Source organism: Bos mutus, chromosome 22 (genome assembly GCF_027580195.1).
Source record: "Bos mutus isolate GX-2022 chromosome 22, NWIPB_WYAK_1.1, whole genome shotgun sequence".
Classification (NCBI taxonomy): Eukaryota; Metazoa; Chordata; class Mammalia; order Artiodactyla; family Bovidae; genus Bos; species Bos mutus.
In genome coordinates this window covers 49,024,013-49,043,680 of record NC_091638.1, presented here as the reverse complement: position 1 = coordinate 49,043,680, position 19,668 = coordinate 49,024,013, and the positions used below count along the sequence as shown (strand labels likewise).

At 53.1% G+C, this 19,668-nt stretch overlaps 1 protein-coding gene across 5 annotated transcripts in view; it reads right to left on the bottom strand.

The window, feature by feature from the left end:
* Positions 1-19,668, bottom strand: part of POC1A (POC1 centriolar protein A) — a 100,718-nt gene that overhangs the window by 51,164 nt on the left and 29,886 nt on the right. For 2 of the 5 annotated variants that reach the window (XM_070359191.1, XM_070359189.1), the window contains exons 2-7: positions 14,447-14,531; positions 13,312-13,483; positions 12,750-12,929; positions 11,257-11,364; positions 10,177-10,292; positions 2,053-2,186 (exon numbers count right to left, since the gene is read on the bottom strand). In XM_070359191.1, coding sequence (XP_070215292.1) covers positions 2,053-2,186; positions 10,177-10,292; positions 11,257-11,364; positions 12,750-12,929; positions 13,312-13,472 — 699 coding nt within the window. In that variant the 5' untranslated portion in view covers positions 13,473-13,483; positions 14,447-14,531. Of the gene's footprint in view, positions 1-2,052; positions 2,187-10,176; positions 10,293-11,256; positions 11,365-12,749; positions 12,930-13,311; positions 13,484-14,446; positions 14,603-19,668 lie in introns of those variants that run through there. The other 3 variants (XM_070359190.1, XM_005898106.3, XM_070359192.1) reach the window with 2 other exon arrangements.

The following is a 19,668-nucleotide window of genomic DNA, read 5'->3' as shown; positions in this document are numbered from 1 at the left end:
ACCGCACTATCCTTTCTAAGGAAGGCACCCTTAGCTAACTGTGAATCACCCCAAACCCAGGCCCCTAAGGCCCGCAGCACACCAATGCTAAGTGTCTGTATTTGACAGGGATTTTCAAGGGTCAGAACAGAGACAAATGTGAGTGTCCCATATGTGAGCCTCACACTTCAAAGTCCCACTTTGATCATCTGAGCAGCACTTTGGGGGAGAAGCCCACCCTGTGTCACCTAACCCTCCAAGTACCACCCAAGACTCAACCTGCCTCTCCTTGTTCCCTAATGCATCTCATGCCACCTCAACTCTGCTGATGGCCACAGTGAGTCCCCTGCTTGCCAGGCATGAGCCCCAGGGGATGGGACCACCGCATCCATTTCATACCCATGATGCCCAGCCCAGCAAGCCAGGGAGCGGATGACAAATGGACAAGCAGACAGCAAGATGAACAGGGGTGAGCTTGCTTCTCTTTCTTCCCCCTTCCTCTGGGCACTGCAAGCTTGGTGCCCTGAGGAAGACCTGATTCCTGGAGCCATTTCCCATTCTCCACACCCCAAAACTATCAGCTGTCCTCAGCCTAGCTCCCACATTCCAGGTTCAACAGCAGACAGGCAACCACGTGATTTATCATGGCCCCTGTCTTGGTTCTCTGGGAGAACAACATCCACAGGCTTCTATGCTCTGACGCTGGGCCTGAGCTAAGGAATGCCCCTGTAGATGCTGCATTCAAGGCTTCTCAGGCTCAGAGGCGAGTCAGTGGTCTAAAGAGCACTCACAAGAAAAAGCAAAGAACGGGGTGATCACCTGGTGTGCACCTGTCTGCACGGTATTTCCGTGCATGGCTTTTCCTTCATCATCGGAACACAAGAGGCAGCAGCCTTCACGTGGTTTTCAAATGCCCTCCTGTTATAAGAGCCAAAACTAGTTACGCATGAATCTAAGTAATCAAATTGCCACAGGGATAACCAAGTGATTCGCCCACAGGCTGACAACAAGAGCAGCAGTCACCTCAGCCCAGTGGCCACACATGACACCTAGATGTGTCAATATTAGGGGAACAGGTCCACACTCCTGCACACCAGACATGTCTCTGACAGACAAGGGGTCACCACAGCTGACGGCAAGTGGCCTCCACGTCCCAGGGAAGCAAAAGAAAAGGCCTATGCCCCCACAAGACCCAGCCAAGGCCCTATACACCCCAACTCAGGTGGCAATGGGATCCAGAGGGCCCTCAGGTAGACAGCTCAACCCAGCTGCTGGCTCAAGAGGCATAAGCACCCCAGAGCCTCCCTCAGCCCTCGAGAGCGACCCCACTCTCCATCCTGCCTGCGCCTGCTCACAAATAGAGAAGTGGACAAACGGAAATGCTCTGGTCTCTGTCCCAGCAGGAAACACTCTGCTGACCACTCTGCTCAGCAGGAGACACTCAGCCGCACCCAGGGTGCTGCAGGGCAGAGCCTTAGGCAGCCCGCCTCCCACAGCCCGCCCACCAGGGCCAGTGCCCAGTCACTGCCCCACAGGGAGCCAAAGCACGGATGTGTTGCTAAAAGCGGCTCAGAGAGAAGGCCCCTCTCCTAGATTCAACTCCGGGAATTCCTCAGCAAATGTGTGGGAAGATTTCCCTCCTTCATGCCCACCTCCGCGAGGCACCTGTTGTTTCTGCCTCCAAAGGGCTCCAGGAGGCTTCATGGCTGTTCACGGAATGGGTCCCAGGGCTCTTCTCAACCACACCACCAACGGAGGCTGGAGGTCACTTGGGACAGACTCCATTCAGCCCCTAGAGAAACCCTGCCGACCATGTCCAGGAGCCTCTCTCCCCACCCACATCTGACTGAACCCCTGTGCTCCCTCCTCAGCTGCTGCCCCAGGCCCAGCGCTTCTGCAGAGGTCACAGCTCTTGTGGGTAGGAAACCTGTTTCTGCAGCTCACCCCACTGCCCAGGCTGTGGGGGGATGCAAAACACTGCCCCCCCATCAGGCGCCAAGGGAAGGGTCACTTTGAGGCGGCACCTTCACCCCACGCCACGCCACGCCACCCCGCCCAGGCTGACGCCCTCACCTGATGGCCATGGAGTGTGTAGAGCAGCCGGCCCTCCATGAGGTCCAGGATCTTCAGGGTTGAGTCGCTGGAGGCTGTGACCAGGTAGTTCCCCGACGGGTGGAAGGAGAGGGCGTTCACCGCCGCGCTGTGCACTGGGGGAAGGACAGCAGTCAGGCGCAGGCCGGGAGGCCTGTGAAGCCAGAAGACAGCAGGACCAACCAAGGCTTGCACAGGGCTAGGCCAGGGCAGCCAGCACCCCGAGCTGCTGTGAGGAGCCTCCCAAGGACTTTCCAGGAGGGCAGCACGAGCAAAGGGCAGGAGGAGACCCACCCAGAGGGCAGGCCGCGGGAGACGCAGGGCAGGTGGGAGCACGTGGGGCAAGGCCAGGGGATCGAGCCATCCCTCCGCCTCTCCCTCCTCACCAAGCTGTCAAGCTAGAGACGAACAGAGTGCCTGGACATAACCCTCACTCTGCCTCACATGCTGCCACCTCAGGGAAACCAAATGGAAAAGAAAACCCCTGAAATGCCACTACAACGCCCCTGCCCTGGGGGAAAGAATGTGAGCGGGATGGGTGAGAAGAGAGTGCAAACAAGCTCTCGGGAGCCAGTCAGGCTGGGGTTCTGATCCCAGGCTCCCGACTGGCCCACCCTGACACACTGAGCTTGTCTCTCGTTCTGCGGCACAGCACCCACCTTAGCGTGCTGTGGGGATACTACCAGCTGATGCCTGGGAGGCGTCTGTGCAGAGTGAGCCCTGATGCCCCTCTCCACCACCCCAGGCATCCGACGCTACTCCAGGTCCTGCCACTCAACCCCCTTAACAGCTCAAGCCCCTCCATGACTCTTCCCCACTGCTCTAGCCCAAGCCCCACCATCCACGCTGGTGTCCCTCACTCTCCAAGATCTGACCCCTAGCCCTGTAGGCTCCCTAGCTGGGGGACCTTCCTACCCCTTGTTCCCCTTGGGCCGGGAAGACCCTGACTGGCCTCTTTCCCTGACCCTGCAGCTCAATGTTCAGTTAACGCCCCAGGGAAGCCTCCCCTGACCTCACCATCAGGGTCTTATTTTGGCCTCCTGAAGCACCATGAGCCTCTTCAAAGCAAGGGTTTTGCATTTATGTGCAGTTAATTCATTCCCCACTGGGTCCCCTAGAGACCACGTGCTCCACTAGGCAGGGGCTATGTTGGGTCCCTGGCTCCCGGTTCAAGGCCTGACACTGAACGGGTCTCAAAAAGCAGTTGGTGAGTGGGACCCAGACAGGACACACGGGGATGGGCAGTGCGAGGACCAGCCAGCCACATCACAGCTTCTTAGAGCAGCTGCTGAGGAAGACCTGGTACCTTCATACCCACTACTACTGGCCAGAGGGCGGGTGGTGGGGTAGGGTGGCAATCAGTGGGACTACAGTAACCATGAACCCACCAAGTCAGAACAGCCATAAATATAAAGGCAAATTCTAAAGCCAACCCCTCATCCTGGCACGTGAGCGTGCAGGAGCCACTGCTGGGCCAATAAACACCCCCACCACGAACTAGTCTCCACAGAGCCGACAGAGGTGCACGGAGCCCCTCAAACTCCAGTCTGGCCAACATGCAGACGCCGGGGACTGTGGATTCACGGTCCTGGCACACTTAGGGGAGACAGCCAGGACTTTACGTAACACGATATTCAGGTCTGAACACTCTCGGCACCAGGAACTCCAAGAGATGGCCTGGAGTGGGGCTGCCGGGATCCCCAGAGTCAGCTCCTGGAGCCACAGCCCAGAGCCCCCACAGCCCAACACACTCCTATACCAGGGCCAAGGGAAAGGGGGCAGCACCCTCAGTGCTTACCAAAAACAGGGGCATAGAGAGCAGAGAAAAAAAGTCACAGCAACCCCAGCTGAACTGAACAGGCACCAGCCGCACACAGCAACAGAAAGAACATAAATAGCGCAGAGTGTGACCAAGACTCCCCACGTGTGGGGGGAGCACCCACGTGTGCAGACCCAGAAGCAGCATGGACTGAAGCTCCTGACACAAAGCAGGATTCTCTCTGAGGAGCACAGGAATAGGGGGCCTCTAATTCATCTACATACTTCCAGAATATATTTTTTCAGCATTAGACTATAGTTACTATGATAACACAATTGAGTGGATGTTTAAAAAGTAAATCCTTCCTTCACCCTGAGTGTCAAGTCTGGGGAGCAGGAGACAGGGTCCTGCAGGCTCTTCAGGCTGTGTGTCTCTAGGCTTCGAGCCTGCTCCTGAGGGGCTGTGCCCGCCAGAAGGCAGCTTCACACTCGTGGTGAAGTTGGGGGTTGGGGGGTTGGGGGAGTGGGGCTCGAGGGAGGCAAACACAGCAAGATCCCCTGCGCCCTCAGCCCCACAGCAGACAGCGTGGAGAGTCAGCTGCGCACCGTGCCACCCCCCCCCCAACCTCACCACTCCCCCATCTCCTCTTGGGCCTCCTCAAAATGCTGCTCCTGGCACTTCTGCCTCCCTGAGCCTGGAGAAGGGCACACTATTCTTGTTTCTGCAGCCCCTGGCAGCCTGCGCTGGCATGAGTGCCACCCCCGCCCCAACCTGAGACAAAGTTGGGAGAGCCAGCAGCAGGATCAAGCAGGGAAGCAAGCTCAGGGAGCACAGGGCTTGTCCAGCACCAGCCAGAGGCAGGGCGTGGCTACCACGCCAGGGCCTCCCACCTGGTCAAGCCCACCCAAGAGAGGGAACTACCCCTCCTCCCTGAGGAAGGGTGCCCAAAGCCTGGCTCCACGATAAATGACAGGAGTAGCAAAGGCCTCTTGGCTGGGGTAGAAATACCTGGAACCGTTGACTCCAGAAGAGGGCTCAGCCCGGCAAGCCAGGCTTTTGGAGATGTGCCAGACCCCACAACCAACTGCCTTTCCCCACTCGCTCAGCTGCCTCATCCCCTAGCCCTGTCAGCCTGGGGCAGCTTCTCCAGCTCTGCAGAGGGTGGGACTGTGCCAGGGAGGCCTCATAAGAATTAGCCCTGGATGACAGTCCCCCTGGACGATGGAGGCCCAGCTGCCCCACGAAGGGGTGAGCCTCCTGTCACAAAACCTGAGCAGTGATGGCCCACAAACAATCCACTTTTCACCAAGCCTGAAGCTGCAGGCCCTCTGCCTGGCTCCATGGCAGACATGAGTGACGGCTGATGGGAGGCTGCCAACCGGGCACAGCTGTGTGCTACACCCCACCCCCACCGCTACCCCAGAGAAGGGATGCCAACTCAGGGTCAGAGATGTACCAGCTCGAGGTCCTACAAGTCACCAGGGTGCCAGGGAGGGGGCCTGAGGTCACTGCAGACCCTGCCCCCAGTAGTGGAACAGGTCACAGCTGCGGCTTAAGGAGACATCTGGGTATTCCCAACCTGCCTGCACAGCTCTTCCTGCTGAATCCTCAGCAAACCTGCCCCCCTGCCCAATGGGCTCCAAACTGGCCAAGGGACCCAGGTGCCCAAGCAGCAGGTCCCTTCCAGGACAGGCCACACCAGTGCCGAGCCGCACCCCATTCCCCACCCCACCACAAAGAGCTTGGTACCAACCACCCAGGGTGGCTCTCACAACACAACTGGCATCACAGGTGACACAGAGGCTGTGGGTTTACAAGAGCTGTGGGCTCACACGATGAAGGTGCTCTGACAGCAGCAAAGGACGCTCCAAACACTGCTCTGCAGGAACGCTGTGTGAACGCTGGCTCAGGGAAGGCGGGGGAGAGGCAGCGTGTTGGCCAGATCAGGTGGGACAGTACCTGGCCTCATGATCAACCCTTTCAGTCTCCAAAACCCAAAAAGGGTGCAGACCTGCCCTGCTGGCTACACAGCAGCTTTAAAACCTTCCTTGACCATGTCTGGGGTAGGGCGGGGCATCCAGGGGGTTGCTAAGGACCAATGTACAGAGAAGCTGGGACTCTGAGCTCTAACTGGAACTTCTGGAGAGAGCCATGTCCTCTCAGAGGCCTTGGGCAAATAAATGACTGGAATCAACACAGTGTGAGGAACCCGCAGCTTCTTCGCTGCATGACCCAGGCAAGCCTCAAACATCCCATCTGTGAAATGGGGAGCAGCCCTGCCCTGCTGACCACCCAGGCCTGTCCCTGGATATCGAACACACACGTGCCTGGAAAGCACAAGGCACATGAAGGGATCTGGGACAAGGCTGCTCAGATGTCTGAACAGTCTTAGTGTGGGCTCCGAGCATATGGCACCTAAGCCATCTCCGTGGGGACTGGCACTCTCGGGGCTCCAGCGCCCCACCAACTCCTTGCTGAATTGGGAAATCAGAACTGCTCCCTGCAGTGACAGGCCAGAGCAAGACACTCCTCGCCTAAGACAAAGGGTGCCAGCCACCTGCTGTTGCCCAAAGTGATTCTAACACGCCAACAGGGGACGGGAAGTACCCTCCACAGAGCAGGATTTTGGTGGGTGGCCACAGGCGGCCTGGACTCGCTGGCCACACACTGCAGTATCACGAACCAATTTCTCAGAAAAGCACAACAGCCTTATGCACTCAAACCCCAATCAGGGGAGACACTGGACGCCACTGGCCTTAAAAACTTTCCCTGGGGGTCTTAAGGGGTCAGAAAAAAACTTCGGGGCCTGCTGCCAAGGGACTGGGAGCCCTTCTTGGGGATTCAGCCTCCCAGGGATCCCCCTGCCTCTTGTGGTGGGGAGACAACTGCTACTCAGGAGCTGGAAACATCTCTCAGGTCGAAGGTGCTGCCACAGCACTCCCTAGGGGAGCGGCTGGACCTGAGCAGACCTGACCAGGTCCCTGCCAGTAAAGAGGGTGAGGGGTGGACCCCCAACCAGTGAGCTCAGGTCCGCGAGGTTTCCTTGAGCCCTGGAGGCTGAGCCCAGAGGGAATCCAGCTGTTTGTGGGGTGCTCCAGGCCCCCGAAGTCTCTGGTCCCTAAGCGGGGGTGGTGCTTAGGAATCGAATGCTTCAGGCTTGCTGAGTGGCTGTCATGAGAGGAAAGGACAGCTGTACTAACAGACTGAAATTCCTCTGCGGAGCCCGTCAGCCTCATGCACCTCAGGCCCCCTCAGCACTCGACCTCTGATGCCACCTGAGTCCACCCACCGCCCCCCAGCCCTGCCAATCATGGACCTCCCACTCCCACCCGCTGCCAAGCCTGCTCCCTCAAGAACCCGAGGCACCTCTCCCCAGCACCCTCCACTCTTCTCCACTGTTGTGGGTCACCACACCCTGACCACCCTCTTCAGGATATCCCACTTTCCTCCACTCCCCCGGCTCCGCTCTCCTCAGCCCTCCACTTCGAGGAGACCAGGCTCCCAGCCGTCCCTCTGGATGCCTTGTGGATCTTTTTCTTCCATGGCCCCTCAAGCTCAGGGATGCAGGACGTGTCCTCAGCCCTTCTCACACCCCAGATCCGGGCTCAGCTGGCCCCTCCACCCCACAGCATCAGCTTTGCCTAGATCCAGTCTCCAGAACCTATCCTCTGGGCCTGAGCCCTGCCTTACTCTCATGTCTAGCCTTCACCCAACATCGGGCATGGACAGCCCGCCCACCAGGCACATGGCTTCCTACTCAAGCAGGCTCTCAGCACGCTATCCTCGCAGATGCCTGTCACCTCTTCACCCCATCCCAGCACGTCCAGCCAGGACATGGGCTACAGCATGGCATTCCAGGCCCTCCCCTGCGGGTACCTGTTGCTGTACCTCGTCCACACCAGGCACCCGACCCATCAGAGGTGTGCCTGGACTCTCCCAGGGTCACCTGGAGATTTTCCCCATCAGTATGAAGATTTATGTGGTAAAACCACATATCCAGTACTAGACTGTAATCCTCATTTGGATTCTCCCATCAGATCCTCACAAATCCCATCAGGCAGGCTACCACCACCTCTGCACAGACAGGAAGCAGAGTCCAGGCACTCCTCTGCCTCATCACCTCCCTGCCCATCTCTCCCTGTCCAAGGCCCCCTGACCTCACACTCAGAGACAGCATTCCCGCCCAGCACCACTCTGCTCCTCCTACCTGCCCCCATCAGTGTGCTGGTATACCCAGTTTGCAACTTGGGCCTGGCCCAAAGCAGGAGAAAGGCCTCTAAGGCTGAAGGAGAGGAGAGGCGTGGTCTCCAAGGAGAGGGCAGACCCCGCTGGGGCTCTGATCTAGAAGCCGCTGTCTGAAACAGCCATCAGTGACAAACTCCAGGGTTTCCTGTTGAAGCAAGAATCATTCTTGTGGCTGGCCCCTGCCACCTGGTGGTGGTGTGCAGTACTGCAGGCCTGGGCCAGCCAGGCCAGCCTTGCGAGGAAACCAGACCTCAGGACTCCAGGACAGACTCAGCAGCAGCAGCATCACCATCACTGTCACCAACACTGCACCAACGCAACATAGAGAGGCACTCTCTAAGCTCCTGTCATGGATCAACTCATTACATCAACACCACCTATGAAACACGTCTCATCATCGTCCCAGGGGTACACAGGAGTCAAGTAACCTGCCCAAACTCACCCAGCTATCTCCATCATGTGCTTTTCAAGACCAGGACCCATTCTCCCTTCTTGGAAGGTCTGTTCCTTTAGTCACCCCAAGAAAATGCCAGCCTCAAACATCTAAGACTCGGAACAGCTTGTTGGGGGTGCAAGGAGAGAACTCTGAACCCCACACCCCATAACTTTGTACAGATATGTCCTTCTCCACTTACTCCTTGGAAGAAAAGTTATGACCAACCTAGACAGCATATTAAAAAGCAGAGACATTACTTTGTCAACAAAGGTCTGTCTAGTCAAGGCTACGGTTTTTCCAGTGGTCATGTATGGATGTGAGAGTTGGACTATAAAGAAAGCTGAGCACCAAAGAATTGATGCTTTTGAACTGTGGTATTGGAGAAGACTCTTGAGAGTCCCTTGGACTGCAAGGAGATCCAACCAGTCCATCCTAAAGGAGCTCAGTCCTGGGTATTCATTGTAAGGACTGATGCTGAAGCTGAAACTCCAATACTTTGGCCACCTGATGGGAAGAACTGACTCATTTGAAAAGACCCTGTTGCTGGGAAAGATTGAGGGCAGGAGGAAAAGTGGACGACAGAGGATGAGATGGCTGGATGGCATCACCTACTCAATGGACATGAGTTTGGGTAAACTCTGGGAGTCGGTGATGGACAGGGAGGCCTGGCGTGCTGCAGTTCAAGGAGTTGCAAAGATCGGACACGACTGAGCGACTGAACTGAACTGTCCTTCCCATTTTCGGGTGTGAATTTTGTAAGTAAGCCCATGAACTTGAAACTTAGTCCCAAATTCACAACCACAGTTCTTCAAACTACTCCAGCTCTGACTCCCCCTGGTTTCGCCCCAAACCCCCAGGTCTGTCTACCCATTCAGCCTCCGGCAGAACTCTCAACGCCTCCTGTGGTATCTCACCAGCTCCCTTTCTGGGTCCGTATCCCCACAACTGTGGTGAATCACAGTTCTGCCCAGTCACACCTGCCCTGAGGCCAGTTCCATACCCTAGTAGCTTCAGATATTTCATCTTGAGCTCACACAAGTCTGACCCCACCCCCATCTCCCTCCTGGAGCCTGACAGCAGCCCATATTGACAGCCCGCCACCCTGCCTTCCAAGGGCTACAATTAAATTAGGAGACACAGCACCAGGGCTGTGTTTGCCAGCCTGGCCCCTAACAAATGGACCCTCCAAACAGCTCCTGGCTCCACATTTGTGGAGAACACCATGGAACCAGAGGTGGCCAAGGTCCCACCAACACAGACCTCTTTTGACAAACCTCTCCCCTTCATCACCTCCAGGGCTATCAGCTTGGCCCCAGAGCACAGAGCGTCCATTACAGGGGGAGGCAGGTGGCATGTGCAGCCCCTGAGAAGTGCCCCTCACGAGGTGCCCTGACCAGAGCCCCCATTTGGCCCGCAGTGTGCGTGAGGCTCTGCCACTTCACAAATGGCCACCAGAGGGCCGGTGGATGCCAGGTGGCAACCCCTTCCATCCCCTAGCCAAGTTTCCAGACAGCCACGCCATAGACGACCCACCCCTGGAGATCCCAACAGACCTAGGACTCCCCACAGCTAGCCAGGGCTGTCCTCAGGCCCAGTTCAGCCCCGCAGCCATGAGCTGGACACCTGGCACAGCACAGTCCTGCATCAGCCCCTCGGGGACACTCACACTGATAGTGCTGTAAGAGCCGGTGAGTCCGCACGTCCCACACCTTCACCGTGTTGTCCATGCCGGCAGCAGCGATGCACGTGCCACTGGGGTGGAAGTCCACGTAGGTGACAAAGCTGGAAAGAGGGGGCCACCGAGTGCTGTAGGAGGCCTGACTCAGACCCCAGAACGCCCAGCGCCTCCCCGTGCCCACACATCTGCTCATGCTGCTCCCCTCGGCGCAGAACACCTCCCTGCTGCCCTGTGTCTTTAGCGGGCGGCCAAGGGAAGGCAAGAAGGAGAGGGCGAGGAAAGAGCTAGGAGTGACCTGGGGGGGACTTCCAGAAGCAAGTCCCAGCACAAATCTCTAAATTCGAGCAGAGACACTGCTCTTCAGACCAATGGTCAGCCAGCTGCTCGCAGGCTTTCAGTCAGAGCCGGCGCCCCGACCTGAGCCAGAGGCAGGGCAGACCCTGACAACCGAGGCCCAGACAAGAGGGGCCAGCAGGTTCCAGATCATCTGCTCACCTATTCCTAGGAGACAAGCCAAGGGCCCTTGATAGACTCATATGAGACACTCAGGATGGTACTGTGGCCTCAGGAGGGGCCCTGACATGGGGGTCTCAGCCTACTGGGGGCAAAAGCTGGGGTTCATTCAGGGACCCAGATCAGGTGAGGCCCTGCTCAAACACAGGCTCCTCCCTCTCAATGATGCAACACAATACGAACAGGCACCATCTGCTACAAGAACTGATTAGCCTTTCATTTATCAAGTCGTCACCAAGGAGAACATACTAACATCCTTTTAGGGGTTTGGGTTCAACTTCTTCAGACACACATGTCACAATTCTGAGAACTAGAAAATGAAGGAAAAAGAGAGCCCCAAGAGTTTCATGCCTTGAGGTTAAGCCTCTTATTGTTCGTGGGATGAGGCAGAACCTTTCACACACACACACACAAACAGATGCAGAGCCAGGGAGCAGCAGAGACATGGCTGAGGGACCCCAATGCCACCACCGGAGGCCCCTACAGCCTTTTTATGCCCTAGTCTGTGCTGTTCTCGAGGGCCTACAGGTGGGGGGAGAGGATCTAGGAACTTACCCGCCATGCTCACAGTATGAGTGGACACACTCCCGGCTGGTCTTGTCCCACAGTTTGACAGTTTTGTCATCACTGGCGGATACGATGAGCCGCCCATCCGGGGAGAACCTGAACCGGCGGGGACAGGAGTTACACCACCAATCAACAGACATCACAGGTGCCACACATCGCCTTCCAGTCACTCTTCTTGAGCTGCCCAGCACAGGAATGTGCTGGGGCCACACACCCTGCTCTGACCCTGAGTGATCCTGGGCAAATGCTCTTCTCTCTGCAAGATGGACCAGAAGGGTGCCCACCTTCTGGTGAGCAGGTAAGAAGTATGGTCACACACAAGGCCCCTGACACTGCACATGGCAATATGCATGCTGACTCTGGTGCTGTAGCAACAAAGTGGCCCAAAGCTCACTATGGACATCGTTATCCTGTCCCCAGACGCCCTGAGTCCATATGTGACTCAGAATGGGTCAGCAAGACCAGATGCCAACTAAAAAAGATGGAGGTTCTGGAGACCTACCACCAAAGGCCTGGTGTGAGTTCAACACTCATTTGCTGGCTGGGCTGCTCCCACTATCAGAAGCCCAATAGTGAGGACCTCTCACAACAGCCAGGGACCTCCCAGGACAGAGAACCGAGTGCTCTAGAGGACAAGTAACTTCCTGGGGTCCCCAGAAGAGCACAGCTCAACAGTCCCCAACCTCTGACTCCCATGGTTTCCTGGTGTCCCCAGACACCCTCAACCTCTTCCCCTGAAGCACACAGATTTGACACGTGAGATCTGTTGAAATAAACAGAATAAACCAGAAGTAGGCATAGCTGTGTCTGCAGCTTTTAGGCCTTGAAAAGTACTTTCATTACCTGGCCCCACCCCCACAGCACTGGCCCCACACCAGAAGGAAAACCAGCTTCCAGATCAACCTCATCAGAAGCCTGGGGCCCCATCAGGCTTCTGGAACAAAACCCGCCTCTGAGGAGCAGAGCATCTAAGAGATAAGGAGGCAAGCCTCAGTGCCAGGGGCCCAGCTTCTAAGCTCAGCTCCGCCACTTAATCCCTGTGTCAAAGGGCAAGATATTGCATTGTTCTGAGCCTCATGTTCCTCATCTGCAAAATGGCAACAATGCCACCAACTTGCAAGACTGCCATGAGGAGTTAGAAGAAAATGTCTAGGGGTGGTATGATGTTATCTTGTTGTTGTTGTTATTGCTAATAAGTGGCCCCTGATGACCCACTTTGGGCACGTCAGCACAGATGTCAGGGGTCAACTGTGGCCAGCAACTGGCTAACTTACCCCTCATGCATTAGCTCAGCGAAGCTTTGATAGCTTACAATGTGAGAACTACTAATGTTCTTATTCACAGATAAGGAAGCTGAGGCTCGGGAAAAGTAAAGAGTGGCTAAGTAACTTGTTCAAGGTCAGGATGCAGACACCTGGCATCTTTTCTGTACCCCCAACCCCTGGGGTCTCTCCGACAATCTCAGGTAGGACTACACTCACTTGGCACAGCGGACCCAGTTGATATGCTGGCTCAGGGAGAACAGGAATTTCTGGCGATGAGTGGACCACACCTTGACTGTCTTGTCGTCAGAGGCTGTCACGAAGGACTGGCCATCACTGCAGAAATGGACGCTCCTCACTGTGGCCGTGTGTGCACGAAACACAGTTGACTCGCCTTTGCTGCAAGGATGGGTATCCAGAGTCAGGAAATCCATAAACCCGTAACAGCAACATAAGGGCACATCGAAGCTCTCCCCACTCCTCAGGACCCTCCCCAAATCAATCCAGGCCTGAGTGCCCCAGTCCCCAAAAAGGGAAGCAAGAGCCTCCCCGCCAGGAGCAGGACCCCCGCCCACCTCACCCACGTGCACGCAGCATCAGGCGGGATCCTCCCAGGAAGGCTGAGGTCAGCCCAGAATCTCCCTGCTGACCCTGAAGGGAGGGCCCCGACTGAAGCCCAGCTTCTAATGGCACCCCCTCAGAAGTTAGGCAGAGGTCCTACTGTGACCAGTCCAGCACCAGGGCCAAGACTCAGACAAGCCCGTTCATGTCTTTAACTCACACGTTGGGTACCCATATGCGGACAGTCTTGTCGCGGGAGCCAGAAGCAAGCAGGTGTCCCGAAGGGGAAAAGTTCACACAAGTTACGGCGTCCTTGTGGCCGGCAAATCGGTAGGCACGGGTCTGGGGCTTCATGTGCCACACCATAAGGCACGAGTCCATGGAGCCACTGGCTGAGGAGAGAGCGGACACGTGACCCTCAGCTCGAGCAGGCTGGAGCCTCTGCCAGGAGCTGGGGCACGGTGGGCAGCAGGGAAACTCAGCTTCACAGCCAGCTCCATCTTCTCCATCTTCAGTCACACCTCCAGTGACTGCTGAGCGGGGTTTTGGAGAGCCTGTGGCCTGTTGACTCTCTAGGCAGCAGGTCCACACAGGAACCGGCCAAGGATATGCCCATCAGCTAGCCCTGCAAAGGACCCAGGTCTCCCCAGAGACACACTCTGAGGCTCTAGAGAGCAAGTCCTCCTAAAACTGGAGAGCCAGCTCAACCCAGTGGGCTTATTACCGTTAAGAGGATCCATCAGAAGGGCCCCAAAACAGAGCCCAAATGACTTTGGTTTCCTTTTAACCTCCACTGTATCATGAAACCAGCAGTTTCTGGCAGGGGACCTTGACGATGGGATGAAGGGGGAAGCTCATCCATAGAAACAAGAAAGCTGCAGCCATGTATGAACCCTCAAGTGGCCAAGAAGGGGGCACTCAGCTGTAGCATAAGGGCAGTGGGGGGGAAGGGCATACACGGCTCTGCTCCACAGCCTTCTCACTGGTGGCATCTTCAACAAGAAGGCGTGCCCATGGCACTGTGGACAGCAGAATCAGTAAAGGCCCAGGGAAATGCCACCGTTTAGGCTCATTCTGAGGCCAGACCTCAGAGGTAGACAGGGTATGGAGGGAAAAGCCCGGAACTAGGTCCTACTCTCAAAGGCTGTATGATCTTGGCAAGGTCCCCAACCTCTCTAAGCCTCACACTCCACGTGCAGAATGGAACTCAGAAAGCCTAGTGCCCAGGGCGCTGGCTGCTGAAGCAGCCTGCAGGTCTAGAGAAAGCACCTGAGTTCTCACTGTGCCCTGCGCCCCCCATGCCACACCTCCCAGGCAGAAACTCGACCTTCTCAGTCCAAGATGCCTCCTCTTACCCAGCTGCTTTGTGTTGAGACTGAAGTCCACAGAGGTGACTGCATCTCGATGGCCCTTAAAATGCCTCTCCAGCGAGGGGTCCTCCTGAGGGAGAGCCAGGGTCAAATGCGTGAAGCCTGGATGAGGAAGGGGCTTCCCTAGGTCCAAGACACTTCCTAGAACAACCAGGAGGGTTTTAAAATGCTCAAGGTATGACCCTTTATATAGGAAAATTCCAAGGAATCACTAAAAAACTATTATAATAAACAAGTTCAGCAAAGTTACAGGATACAAAATAGACAAAAATCAAGTATATCAACAATGAACACTGTGAAGAATAGAAGTATGAAAACAATTTCATTTATGATACATAAAGAAAAAACTTAGGAATAACTTAACAAAAGATGTGCAAAACACAGTGAGAACTAAAAGAAAAAATCACTGAAAAAAGTAGAAGGAGACCAGTTAAGATAAGAGGCTCCAGTTCAAGACGGAATAAAAGTATGTGTGCTCATCTCCTCCTGTAGGAACACCAAAATCACAACTAGCTGTTGAACAGTCATCGACAGGAGGATGCTGGAACCTACCAGAAAAGATATCCCACGTTCAGAGACAAAGAAGCCAAGGCGAGACAGGAGGAGGGGCACAATCACGATAAAATCAAATCCCGTACTCTTTGGGTGTGTGACACATAAACTGGAAAAGAGTAATACCAAAGAAGCTCTCCCACTGTTGTGAAGGCTCTGAACCCCACATCAGGCTTCCCACCTGGGGATCCCACAAAGGGACTGGGAATCCCCAAGGAATCTGACCTTGAAGGCCAGTGGGATTTGACTACAAGACTTCCACAGGACTGGGGCAAACAGGGACTCCAGTCTTGCAGATCACAAACAAAACAAAATAAAACCCAGACTCAGAGAAAAGGAGCAATGACCCCACAGGAGACTGAACCAAAACCACCTGCTAGTGTTGGAGGGCCTCCTGTGGAAGTGGATCAGCAGGAGCTCACCACAGGCACGGGCGCTGGAAGCGGCAGTCTGGGAAGGTTCCCCTTGGGGTGAAGCCTCTTGGAGGTCTCTATTAACTTGATTATAGACCCCTCGGCTGGGTCCCCTCAGGCCAAACAACAGGGAAGGAGCACAACCCCACCCATCAGCAGATAGTAGGATTACAAAGCTTTACTGAGCAAGGTCCTGCCCACCAGAGCAAGACCCAGTTTTTCCCATCACCAGTCACTCCCATCAGGAAGCTTACACAAGCCTCTTAGCCTCCACCATTAGAGGGCAGACAGAAGCAAGAAGAAGCACAATCCCACAGTAACTAAAACAAAACCCACATTACAGAAAGTTAATCTCGATGAAAAAGCAGAAAGGTATGTCTCAGGTGGGGAACAGATGGGGAAACAGTGGAAACAGTGTCAGACTTAATTTTTTGGGGCTCCAAAATCACTGCAGATGGTGACTGCAGCCATGAAATTAAAAGACGCTTACTCCTTAGAAGGAAAGTTATGACCAACCTAGATAGCATATTCAAAAGCAGAGATATTACTTTGCCAACAAAGGTCCGGCTAGTCAAGGCTATGGTTTTTCCTGTGGTCATATATGGATGTGAGAGTTGGACTGTGGAGAAGGCTGAGCGCCAAAGAATTGATGCTTTTGAACTGTGATGTTGGAGAAGACTCTTGAGAGTCCCTTGAACTGCAAGGAGATCCAACCAGTCCATTCTGAAGGAGATCAGCCCTGGGATTTCTTTGGAAGGAATGATGCTAAAGCTGAAACTCCAGTACTTTGGCCACCTCATGCCAAGAGCTGACTCATTGGAAAAGACTCTGATGCTGGGAGGGATTGGGGGCAGAAGGAGAAGGGGACGACTGCCGGGAGCAGGAGCTCTGCCCGTGGCAAAGGTCATGAGGAAGGAAGCTCGGCATACGCAAAGGCGGGATCGAGCCTCAGGAGTCCCCCTGGAAATTCTCGAGCATCTACCCCCAAAACCAGAGTCTGCCTACTTTCTGCTTTGTGCTCTCACCTACACCTCTGACTTTACGGGGGGCTGTCCCCCACTACCTCTCTCTGAAAAAAAAGAGTTAACTTACAGCTCCAGTTAATAAAGTTCCTGGGTGTGATAGTGTTTCAACCTACAAACTCCTTTGGAAGTCCTCTAGCCTGCCTGAATAGGTTTTTCCGGCCACATGTGATTGCTCAGAGCCTCCCAACTGTGAGAGGCATGAGATGTTCTAAACTGTCTAAATACAGATTCCTTTGAGCAGTTAAAAGATTGATTAGAAATTGTATTGGTGAAGGGTTTTTCACTTGTTGGGCCAATGTTTGCTGCTAAGTCTCCATATCCCTTACCTGCTGTGTCTCTGGCAGTGTATTGATTAATATAATTGGTGTAAGTAGTAGCTTTAATGTTTGTACCTTTAGAGAAAAATAAGTTTTCTGAAGAAAGGGTCTTAAAATGTTAACAGGCCTCTGGGCCAGAAGATGATCCAAATCACCTAAACTTTTGCATATAAGTTTGCAGGAAGAAAGCCTGGCTTACTGCATGACTCTACCCCTTCCCCCATTATCCTCTATGCATAACTTAAGGTATAAAAACTACTTTGGAAAATAAAGTGCAGGCCTTGTTCACCGAAACTTGGTCTCCCCATGTCGTTCTTTCTCTCACCTTCTGGCTGAATTATTCAGCGTCTTTTCTCCACTGAATTTCCTCACTGAGCTATCCTTATTTCAGCCTCTTTTCTCCACTAAATTTTCTCACTGAGCTATCCTTATTTAACCACTCTTTATATCCTTAATTAAGGCTTAATTAAGCAATTATTTCCTGATCCTCGCCCCGCTTCAAATTCCCTGGATCCACCGGGGCTGGACCCCAGCAGATAGAGGATGAGATGGCTGGATGGCATCACTGACTCGATGGACGTGAGTCTGAGTGAACTCCAGGAGTTGGTGATGGACAGGGAGGCCTGGTGCTGCGATTCATGGGGCTGCAAAGAGTCGGACACGACTGAGCGACTGAACTGAACTGATGTCCCAGGTGAAGGGACAAGACAAAATCCCAGAAAAACAACTAAATGCAGTGGAGATAGGCAACCTTACAGAAAAAGAAATTAGAATAATGACAGTAAATATGATTCAGGATCTTGGGAAAAGAATGGAGGCAAAGATTAAGAAGATCCAAGAAATGTTTACCAAAGACCTAGAAGAACTAAAAAACAGACAGACAGAGATGCATAATAATACACTGGAAGGAATCAACTGCAGAATAAATGAGGCAGAAGAACTGATAAATGATCTGAGGACAGAATGGTGGAAATCACTGCCACAGAACAGAATACAGAGACAAGAATGAAAAGAAAGGCAACCTAAGAGACCTCTGGGACAACATTAAACGCACGAACATTTGCATTATAGGAATCCCAGAAGAAGAGAGAAAGGACCTGAGAAATTATTTGAAGAGAGAATATCTGAAGACTTTCCTAACATAGGAAAGGAAATAGTCAACCAAGTCTAGGAAGCACAGAAAGTCCCAGGCAGGAGAAACCCAAGGAGGAGCACCCCAAGACACATAGTAATCAAATTGACAAAAATTAAAGACAGAGATAAATTACTAAAAGCAACAAGGGGAAAATTACAAATAACATACAAGGGAATTCCCATAAGGCGATCAGCTGATTTCTCAACAGAAACTCTACAAGCCAGAAGGGCTTGATATATTTAAAGTGATGAAAGGGAAGAACCTACAACCAAGAATACTCTATCCAGCAAGACTCTCCTTCAGATTTGATGGAGGAAACCAAAAGCTTTCCCAACAAGCAAAAGTTAAGAGAATTCAGTACCATTACACCACCTTTACAACAAATGCTAAAGGAACTTCTCTAGGCAGGGAACACAAGAAAAGGAAAAGACCTACAAAAGGTAAACCCCAAATACCTTAAATGTAAATGGATTAAATGCACCAACCAAAAGACACAGACTGGCTGGGTGGATGAAAACAAGGGCATGTATGCACTTTCATTTACCACATCACTCTGCTTGACCAACCACTGACCCACCACCACCTCCCCACCCCACCCCACCCTCGCCAGAAACTGTATGTAATTATTTTATATTGTTAAGTTAATCATGTTCCCATATGGCTTGCAACTGTAATTATCATTTGTTTTTGTCTGGCTATTGATGGTGAAAACCCAAAACATCTTTTACTAATGTGATTATGTAACGATTACTCACGTAATACTATTTTATCATGACTGGTCAACAGAAAAATAATAGAACTCTACCACCAAATTAGGATCTAATAGAAAAACCGGTAAAATCCACTTTTTGAAATCCAGATGCATAACAGAATTACTTTGAAATTTTTTGAAAAACACAAATGCTCAGGTAGTGCTTTTTTTCTCCAGAGCTCCAGATGTTTCTAATGAGCAGTCATGTTTAAAAATAACTGGACTATATGACCATGTTTTGTCAGTTTTCATTCGGATCCCAAAGACAGGCAATGCCAAAGAATGTTCAAACTACTGCACAACTGCACTCATCTCACACGCTAGCAAAGTAATGCTCAAAATTCTCCAAGCCAGGCTTCAACAGTATGTGAAACATGAATTTCCAGTTGTTCAAGCTGGTTTTAGAAAAGGCAGAGGAACCAGAGATCAAATTGCCAACATCCACTGGATCATAGAAAAAGCAAGAGAATTCCAGAAAAACATCTACTTCTGCTTTATTGATTACATGAAAGCCTTTGTGTAGTAGTCAAGTAGTGAAGTCATTCAGTCGTGTCCGACTCTTTGCGGCCCCATGGACTGTAACCTACCAGGCTCCTCAGTCCATGGAATTTTCCAGGCAAGAGTACTGGAGTGGGGTGCCATTTGATCACAGCAAACTGTGTTTCAAGATATGGGGATACCAGACCACCTTATCTGCCTCCTGAGAAATCTGTATGCAGGTCAAAAAGGAACAGTTAGAACCGGACATGGAACAACAGACTGGTTCCAAACTGGGAAACAAGTATGTCAAGGCTGTATACTGTCACCCTGCTGATTTAACTGATATGCAGAGTACATCATGTGACATGTCAAGCTTGATGAAGCACAAGCTGGAATCAAGATTGCAGGGAGAAATATCAATAACCTCAGATACACGGATGACACCGCCCTTATGGCAGAAAGTGAAGAACTAAAGAGTCGCTTGATGAAAGTGAAAGAGGAAGTGAAAAAGCTGGCTTAAAACTCAACATTCAA